The sequence below is a fragment of the Vombatus ursinus genome, unplaced genomic scaffold (genome assembly GCF_900497805.2).
Source record: "Vombatus ursinus unplaced genomic scaffold, bare-nosed wombat genome assembly UNPS02015012.1, whole genome shotgun sequence".
Lineage (NCBI taxonomy): Eukaryota > Metazoa > Chordata > Mammalia > Diprotodontia > Vombatidae > Vombatus > Vombatus ursinus.
This window is the reverse complement of record NW_020954790.1, coordinates 429673-439400: the sequence shown is the minus strand read 5'-3', so window position 1 is coordinate 439400 and position 9728 is coordinate 429673. Positions and strand designations below refer to the sequence as shown.

Genomic DNA, 9728 nt, shown 5'->3' with positions numbered 1-9728 from the left:
TCGTTTTCCCCGGCACCCGGCTGGTCAGGGCCCATTTTCTCTGGCACTGGCAGGTTGGGGCCATTTTCCCTGGCACCTGGCTGGTCAGGTCCCATTTGCCTGTGCTCTGCAGCAATGGTATTTCCAGGTTGGAGCACCATGCAGGTTCTGTTCCTGAAAGGCTTTGACCACTCTGGCTGTTGAGACCCAAGCAAAATGCTGCAGCCTGGCTGTGGGGCCCCCAAAACACTGGAGAGACAGGGGGATGGGCGCCGGGGTGGGCTGTGATGAAAGTCTGTGTCACGACCTTGGCCAGCTAGCGCAGCCTCGCCATGTCCTAGTAATGGGGGGGGGGCTTAGGAAATTTTGTCGGGTGCCAGCGAGGAGACTTGAAGAGAGGCGTCGGAGAGAAATGAATCAGTTTAGGGAAGGTACTTCCCAAGGAGGGACTGAAAGTGTATTGACTGTTCTCTTTGATGGAGTGAACGGCTCCCTTACCCTAAGCTCTGCAGCCCCGTTTCAACGTTTTGTAAAATGTTCCTTGTTCAATAATCCCACGAGCTCTGACGTGAGAGTGACTTGTATCCTAGAGATGTCTGAAGTCATGAGGGGACTCCATCAGTCTGGGCATTTTTCTAAGCAGAAAAGTGCTGAGACAACAGTGAGTATAGGTTTTTTTCTCCGACAGAAGGGGCCTCACAGGCTCTCTGGTTTGGCCAGGCCCCTTCCCCACGCCTCCTGACGCCGGCCTGTTCCCCCTGACCTTGGGCTTCTCTGTGCCTAACACAAGCTCTTCTTGCCGCCTCCCCCCTCCCTGGCCACTGCACCCGGAGAATGCTGCCACTGATGGGTAAGTAAAGCTCCATCCTAAAATTCCCATGTAGTTGTTCATCTCAGGCTGCATCATCTTCTGTAGGAGAATGAACTCTCCTTGAAGGCAGGGAGGCCCTTGATAGAAGCTTGTTTGGGTTGAATAAAGTCTTGGAACCAGCGCAGGAGTTGGGGCGGGAAGACACTCCTCGCCCGTGCACCTAGAAAGGGCCAATCCTTCCCGGCTCCATCTACTAAGGACTCTGCCCGTCCCCCCACCAAGAGCGGGAGCCTCGAAGAGGTGGGATTGGCCGCATTGTTCCTGAGGGCCAGCGCTACCCGGTGAGCAGGAGATCCTTCCTGAAATGGGGTTTCCGTGCCTTGTTCTGTCTCCTCCCCATCACCCTGCACTTTAAGTGGTACACTAAAACTCAGAATCGGGGAAGCCCGGGGTTTGAACCCTACCCCAGAGGTTACAGGCAATGCCTCTCTGGGCTTCCTCAGTTTCTTTACCTATGAAACGAGGAGATCGGACTCAGTGCCCTCCACGGCCCTTCCGCTCCAAATCCCTGAATCCCCTAACTCAAATGCCGGGTGGCACCCAGGAGTCGTAGACAGAGGCCTATGGGGCTTCGTGCTCAGAACCGGCCTCCGGGAGCCGAAGGGACCTTTTGAGGCCGCACTAAGGAGGCAGGAGAGGCAGGCGTGAGTCCATGTCTCCCACCCCCAGATCCCGCCTGGACACAGCAGCCTCCTGAGGAGCTCTTCCCCTCCCGGGCCGGCTGTCTGCCGAGGTGCCGGGTGCTCCCTTGCCCCCTCCCTCTTCATTCATGCAGATCTTAGCTTCTCTCCGACCCCAGCTGGTGACGACAGTAGGAATGATGATGACAGCGGCGCAGCAATGATGGCCGGCATGGATGAAGAAGGTTTGCCAAGCGCTTCACCTTGGCGATCTCGTCTGGTCCTCACAATGACCCCCAGAGGGAGGCACCATTATTATCCCCATTTTCAGTCATGTCCGACTCTTTGTGCCCCCATTTGGGGTTTCCTTGGCCAAGATACTGGAGTGGTTTGCCATCTCCATCTTCAGATACAGATGAGGAAACTGAGGCAAACAGGGTGAAGTGACTTGCCAGATTTGAACTCAGGTCTTCCTGACTCCAGGCCCAGTGCTCCATGCACCCTAGCTCCCCTTAGCTTATAAGCTTCATGAGGGCACTATTTGGTCTTTGGGCCCTGCTGCCCAGCACTGTGTATGGCACATAACCCAGATTGCCTCACCAAAAAGCAAAAACAAAAACAAAAAAAGGATCGATGCTACAGCATCATATAAGACATTGCTCTGAGGAAGCGATGCGAGCTCACCCAGATCTGTGAGACGTTCTCAGGCTCGCCCCGACCCTTGGGCCTCAAGCCCCAGTTGGCTTCTCCTTTGTTTGTTCTCTCCTTCCCTCCCCACAATCCTCCAGCCTGGCCGAGCAGACAGGCTGAATTAACACTGAGCAGGGCTCCCTTTGCACCTTTGGCTGTTTCCAATTCATTCATCTCAGGCAGTGGTTGTAGGTACAGACAGTCATAAAGCAAGCTATGTGTCAGTCAGTCAACATTTCTTACAAACCTACAGAGTAGCCCAAGCTTGGCGCACTCCCACCACCCCCTGCCTTGGCTCCTACCCGTGTACCGCTGAATGGAGGTGGAGAAAATCACAGAGCTGGACTAGCCAGATCCACTTCAAATTTAGGTTCCACGGCCTCCGCTGAGGTCCTTCCACACCTCCCTGATTAACTCATTATCCCCCTTCCCATGGTGGCTCTTCTTGACCTTTTTGTCCCTCCTCAGACCTCCCACTGCTCCCACCTCTCAGCTGAGAACCTTGCCTCAGGTTTTGAGGCCATTTGCTGAGATCTCTCTTTCCTCTCCCCTTCATCTCATGTCACTGAGATGCCCTCTCCTTCTTCACCCATGTCGCATGAAGAGGTGGCTCTTCTCCTCCTTTCCAAAGCAAACTTACCCACCTGTACAAGTCCCACCTCCTACAGATTGTACCCTCTCTCATCTCCACCCTTTCACACACTTTCAAGCTCTCCCTGTCTCTTGGCTGCTGCCTACAGACACACTCATGTGTTCCCCAGCCTTGGAAAACCCTCACTTGATCCTTCCATCTCCACTAGAATCTGATTTTTCTTCTCCCTTTTGTGGTTCAGCTCCGTGAGAAGAGCATCTACAATAGATACCTCCATGTTGCCATGTCCGTTCTAGGCCTCGGGGGAGGCAGAAGGAGCCCAGCTCCAAGGGAAGAAAGGAGAGGGATCAGAGCTCCAGGGAAGGCCGAGCCGTGGCGCTCCAAGACTTCCTGCCTCTGGCCAGCCCACTCTGGGAGGCTTCCCCTAGTCCAGAGAGCACTGAGAGCACCACCCTGTCCACCCTGGAGGCCCCAACGATCATGAGACTTCCCTCTTCTACCAGTGCAATCCCAACAGCTTCTCAGTTGTCTCGATCAAGGCTCTTAGCTGTGGGGCTACCCATAAATTCTAAACTGGACTTTCCTCTCTTATTACACCCTTGTTTGGTGACCTCATCGGTTCACATGGGTTTAATGATCATTTCTGTGCCAATGATCTAGCCCTAGTCTCTCTCTGGAATTTCAGCCCAGTGTCACCAACTGCCTACTAGAAATTCCAACCTGGTTGTCCCATAGGTATCTCCAAGTCAACATATCCAAGACAGAACTCATTATCTTTGCCTCCAAGCCCAGCCCTCCCCACCCAACTTCACTGTTTCTGTTGAGGACGCCACAGTCTTTGTAGCCAGCCAAATTCAAACCCTTCAGATCGTTCTTGACCCCTCACCCTGACCTCCAGTCAGCTGCCAAATGCTGTCATTTCTCCTTTTATAAGACTGCTAGCATTTGTCCCTCCTCTGGGACACACCGTCACTGAAGTGGTCTTCCTAAAGTCCAGTCTTGGCCAGGTCATCCCTCTCTTCAATTAACTCCACCCCGGCACTTCTAGGATCAGATGGAAGCCCTTTGCTTTGATGTTTAAAGTCCTTTATAGCCTGTCTCCCATTCTTATTAGGATTTCCTTCCTTCTCTCTCTGCACACCGTGACCCAGCCGAACCGGCCTTTTTGCCATTCTCATACATAAGCCTTCATCTCCCACCTCCGGGCTGTTCCACATACTGCCCCCTCTCTGCCTGGGATGCCCTTCCTCCTCATTTCTGCTGCTCAGAAATCCCTTGTTTCCTGCAAGACTCAGTTCAAACAACCCCATGACACCTTTCCTGTTCCCCCAGCTGCTACTGATGTTAACCCCAAATCAACTTGTTTTTGATATAACGCTCTATGGGGTTAGCTTGGCTGACCTTGGCGAGACCGTGGGCTTCTCAAAGGCAGGGCACGCATCATCTTGTCCTTGTGTCCTGAGCGCCTCGAGCATTGCCGGCCGCACAGTATAACTAGAACAAAACCCTTTTGTGGCCTTGAGTTTCCTTAAAAGTCTCTGCTTATTTTCAGCATTAGCAGTCAAACCACTGTTCTTTTAAAAATATTTCTTGGTGCTTTTCTTATATAACTGCAACTTCCCATTCCAGCGAATTAGAGATTGGAAGCTGGAAAAAATGGATAAGCTCCAGTAGCTCACTTCCAAGTTGAGACTTAATAGAAATACATACATGAAGACCTGGGAGCGCCTCTGCTCCTGTCATCTATGAACCAGCCCACCTTGGCCAATGAGCCAAAGTGAATGAGGGGAATCGGGGGAAGCCAGGTTTCAGTGATTGCTAGAAGGTGGAGGGAGAGAGAGAGGAAATGAGTTAGGATGCAGGGGAGTTTGTTACAGCCTATGGAACAGGCATTCCAGAGGGTACAGGTCAAGGGGTGGATGGCATTTAGTGGGGACTTTGGGGCGGCAGGATCGAGGCGGGTGGGAATCAGGAGAAGAGCTGGTTTCCTTTCAGCAACAGTCCCAGAAGTACGATTATTGAGTCAGACATTTCTTAGCCCCAATCCCAGCTTGTCTGACCAGCAATTCTTTTGTTCATTTTTAACTGACTGATAATTGAATGGCTGTTTTCATTTGGACCTCAACTGCTGCTAGAATTTTGGAATAGCTTTTCAGTGATTTATGGACAATTTGTTTCCTCTTTTGAAAACTGCCCGTTCACATTTAGGGAAGGTGGTCTTGCTGCTGCTTACCTGTAGATTATGTATGTCTGATTTTTAGCAGAAATATTTCCAGGAAAAATTATTTCCCAATCAGCTTCCTTCCTTTGTTTTTGTTGGACAGGATTTTTTTAAAAGAGAAAACCCAAATCTTTCTGTTTTGTTTCCTGTAGTTCCATCTATTTCGTGAGTGGATTAAAAATTCTCTGTGCTCCAAAATGACGATGTCAATACCATCCTTTTTTCTTTTAAGTTTGTAAACATTTCTTTAATTACGTTTTCTTTGCTGTGAACTTAAGAATCATCAAGAAAAATGAATATTGCAAGAGGATTGTGTATGCAACTGAACTTTAATTTCTTATAGCTTTTTTTTGTTTGTTTGTTTTTTGTTTGCTAGGCAATGGGATGAAGTGACTTGCCCAGGGTCATGCAGCTAGTAAGTGTCAAGTGCCTGAGGCTGAGATCTGAACTCAGGTCCTCCTGACTCCGGGGCCTGTGCTCTATCCACTGCACCACCTAGCTGCCCCGATAGCTTGGTTTTTATAAGTTTATAATTAAATTTAACACTGTAAATAGTACCAATTCTGCCCTGATTGTCTGTGCCGGTCAGTCAGTAAGCATGTATTGAGCACCCAGTATATGCCAGACACTATGCTAAGAGCTGGGGATACAAAGAGAAACAAAAGACAATCCCTGCCTTCAGGGAGCTCACGATCTAAGGGGGTGCGAGCAAACAAACCTCCGCCAACAATACACATCGCAGAGACTAGGAAGCAGCCGGCCGAGGGGAGGTGCCAGGGTGAAGAAGTCGGCAAACGCTTGCTGTAGAGGATGGGAGTTTAGCTGGGACTCAGAGGAAGCCAGGGTGGTCAGTTGGCAGAGTTAAGAAGGGCCAGGATTCCAGGCCTCAGGACAGCCAGAGACAATGCCCAGGGAGAAAATGTCTGGAGGTGGAGGGGCTTGTTTGGGGAACAGCCAGCAGGCCAATATTGAAGAGGGAGTGGTGAGGAGTAAGGTGTAAGACCGGGTAGGGAACCTGTGGCCTGGAGGTCACATGTGGCCCTCTAGGTCCTCAAGCGCCGCCCTTTGACATGAATCCCTTCATGAAAGGATTTGTTCTGTAAAACTTGGACTTAGTCAAAGGCCCGCACCCACTGACCTGGAGGGCCACATGTGGCCTGGAGGCCACAGGTTCCCCACCCCTGGTGTAAGGAGATTAGAAAGGTAGGAGGGGACTAGCTTATGAAGAACTGGGTCTTCTTCCCACACCTCCTCAGCTGAGAACCTTGCCTCATATTTAATGGGGAAATGGGGCCATTGGCCAAGAGTTCTCCATTTTTCTTGCTTCCTCACATCATCCAGGTGCTTTTGGCCACTATCTCTTCATTCACCCTTGTCTCACATGGAGAGATGGCCTCACTCCTTACCAAGGCCAACTGCTCCACCTGCACAAGTGATCTCATTCCATCCCATTTCTTCCAGCAGATTGCTCCCTCTGTCATCCCCACTCTCCCTTATTTCAAATCTCTCCCTCTACTGGTTCATTTACTATTGTCTACAAACATGCCGGTGTCTCCCTAATCCTCAAAAAAATCCCCACTTGGTCCTTCCCTCCCTGCTATCATCCTGAATTTCTTCTGCCCTTTGTAGCTAAACTCAAAAAGGTCCATCTATATTAGGTGCCTCCACTTTCCCTCCTTAACCCTTTACAATCTGACTTTGGACCTCACAGTTCCACCCAAACTTCACTCTGAATTGTCCAGCCACTAATGAGCCCAAAAGTTGCTTTCATCATCAGTTGGTGGAACCATTTTCTCCTGTCTGAATCATTGCCCAGGGCCAGTGGCATGACACCCCTCTCCAGAAATGGCTAACTGAGTGGGCGGGTAAAAGCATCAGATGTTTGGTGCAGGTGAGGAGCCCACAGAGGAGGCTGAGCTAAGGCTGGGGCCACTAGCATGCCTCCTTTTGGGGGCCGCTGCTTAATGTCATCTAACCCAGTCCCCACCCCCCACCCTTTAAGGGTGCACCATGAAGAAGGAAATCCACCATGGGAAGAAATCTTCTCTCACAGATCATCACCACACATTTCTATGGCACTTTCCAGATTTTTGAAGCACTTTTTTTCTCTGTTTAGGGAACAGAAGTGTCATTACCCCCATTGTCCAGATGAGGAGCCTGAGGCCCAGAGGGGTTGCACAGCTAGTCAGTATGAGAGCTAAGACTGACCCTCAGGTCTTCCAACTGACCACCTTCTTCTTCTTCTTCTTCTTCTTCTTCTTCTCTTTGTTATTTTTAGGCAATTGGGGTTAAGTGACTTGCCCAGGGTCACACAGCTAGTGTGTGTCAAGTGTTTGGTCTCAGGCCGTATTTGAACTCAGGTCCTCCTGACTTCAGGTCCGGTGCCCTACACACTGCGCCACCTAGCTGCCCCAGAACAGGCACACCTTCTTCTTTACCCTTGGTTCTCCAGCTGCTTTTTTAAAAAACTCACCACTGCCTCCTCAGCCTGCTTGCAGACCTTAAACATTGGTAGAATTGTTTCCATGAGAAACTGGGTGAGGGAGAGGACAGAGTCCATGAGGCTCTTTCTCTGCCACTGACCAGAGCAGGACCCTGTACAAATCCCTCCCCTTCTTCCAGTACCACTTTCCCCAATGGCAGAGATGGCTGGGCCGTTTGGCTCTTTCAGCACTAAAGTTTATAAAACCTTTGTACAGACTGTGATAAACATGCTCATCACAGCTAGTATACTAAGTTAGGGCAAATGCCATTATTATATTTTAATATACTGTGCAGGGCATGGGAAGGTACGTGGTGGGCATGAGCAGGCTGGCACACATTACAAGCAAGTTCATCAGAAGAAGTTGAGCAAATGAAGACATCAAAGGTGAACGTTCACATGAGCAAAGCAGACAATGGGCTGGGCCCATGGTGAGGCGTGGCGATAACTCTTCGTGGTCCCCTAGTACTTTCTGCATGCCAAGGAGACACCCCCTGTCACCCTTTGGTGACCTTCTGGGAAGACAGGAATAAGAAGTACACAAGCTGTGTGACGTAGATGTGTGGTGACAAGGATCGGAATGCCCACAATGCCACAGTCAGAGAGCCAAGGGAGCATTTGTATCACAGGAGTTGGGTCCATCTGTGCCCCTCGTGCATAAATGGATATAGCCTAGCACTCGTGTGGGATAGCAGAGACAGCGCTGGGCTCGCACGCAGGAAGGGCTGTGTTTGAATGCCCCCTCTTGACATTCCCTCGCCCTGAGACCTGGTGCAGGTCACTTTATCTCTACGTAACTTACGCAGGGCCCGGGTGTGTTCTGTGAGGGGCCAGGCTAGCTCAGCTACCCAGGCTCTGGACCCAACTCCCACTTGATGGGCGTTTGATCTCATCATTTGACTTGTTGGGGATTTGATGAGTTGGACCTTCAGGGCTCAGCTCCTTTGTCTCCTCAGGCCTTTAAGGCCAGCCCTAAGGGACTATGAAATTGTTTTTCTAATGCTCTACAGCACACAAGCCCCCATGAGTGTGCTTTCTGCCATGATTATCAGTTGAAAACCATTTAGCCAGCTAGGCTCAGTTTTTTGGAAAGCAGTTTTTACTAAAGTGTGGCAGCTAGGTGGCCCAGGGACAGCTAGGTGGCATAGTGGATAGAGCCCTGGGAATGGAGTCAGGAAGATGTGAGTTCAAATTTAGCCTCAGAAACTAAGTGTGTGACCTTAGGCAAGTCATTTCACCCTGTTTGCCTCAGTTCCTCATCTGCAAAATAAGCTAGAGAAGGAAATGTCAAACCACTCTAGTGTCTTGGCCAAGAAAACCCCAAATGGGGTCCTGAAAAATTGAACACAACTGAAACAACTCAAAAACAAATTTACTAAGGTGGTATAGTGAAAATAGTAAGTACCAAACAGCCCTCCTCACTCCCCAAAAGTCTGGGACATTCTCATACCAGTGGTCTCAGGATTGGAGAGCACGTGTCAAAGGAGTAACTCACAGCTCCTGGCTGGCTAAAGTCCTTTTCTTCCCTTTGTGCGGAGCTCAAGAATTCTCCCTTAGGGATAGTGTAGCTTCTTCCCTGTGCTCCTTGTGGAGCCATGAATCCGCCTTCCCACATTGCATCCAGCCTGTTTTGTTGGTTCCTGATGTAGTCAACTGTGGCCAGCTGTTGCTGTCTTTAGGGGTGATGTTAAGTGCTGATGGGAAGAGAGCAGGACCAAAATCCCTCAGACCCTTCAAAGCTCCCAGGGTCCTTCTCCAGGAGCCAAGGGGGGAGTGGAGGGGAAGATAAAGCTCCAGAGCTCTCCTACCATGGCCCAAGTGGTTCCTTTCCACGGGTTTTGCTAGAATGCTCTCTTGGGCTTACACTTGCTCTAGATGCTAGAATATTTGGGGTTCTGATTTGGTCTTCTATTTTATAAATGATCTGTAGGCAGTGTCTACATTTCCTAAGCCAATTGAAACACTTCCCCCCATCGCTCTAGGTCATCCAAGACTTTTCCCACATTTGATCTAAATTCTCTGATGAATTGGTCAATGAAGATTCTTTCTCACCTCCCTAAGATACCAGGGCAACTTATCACTCCAGGTGGGATGGGCTGACCTGCTTGATTGATTCCACCACATACTCCCATTTGTTTTAGCCACCTTGCTGCAGGGCTGGGCCCAACATGGCATAGAGGATGTTGAGACTGTGATGGCCTCAAGTATCCTCATGGCACAGTGAAAATGCCCTGAGCTGCCCCTATTTAATTGTTTGACCTCGTACTAGGCCA

General features: G+C 50.1%; 1 protein-coding gene across 1 annotated transcript in view; it reads left to right on the top strand.

The window, feature by feature from the left end:
* Window positions 1-244: 244 nt before the first annotated feature.
* LOC114030804 (zinc finger protein 420-like) overlaps window positions 245-9728 on the top strand; it is a 20962-nt gene continuing 11478 nt past the window's right edge. The window contains exons 1-6 of the mRNA XM_027845706.1: window positions 245-410; window positions 700-829; window positions 1015-1131; window positions 1294-1494; window positions 1537-1583; window positions 1626-1715. Of these exons, the coding sequence (XP_027701507.1) occupies window positions 245-410; window positions 700-829; window positions 1015-1131; window positions 1294-1494; window positions 1537-1583; window positions 1626-1715 (751 nt within the window). The remainder of the gene's footprint in view (window positions 411-699; window positions 830-1014; window positions 1132-1293; window positions 1495-1536; window positions 1584-1625; window positions 1716-9728) is intronic.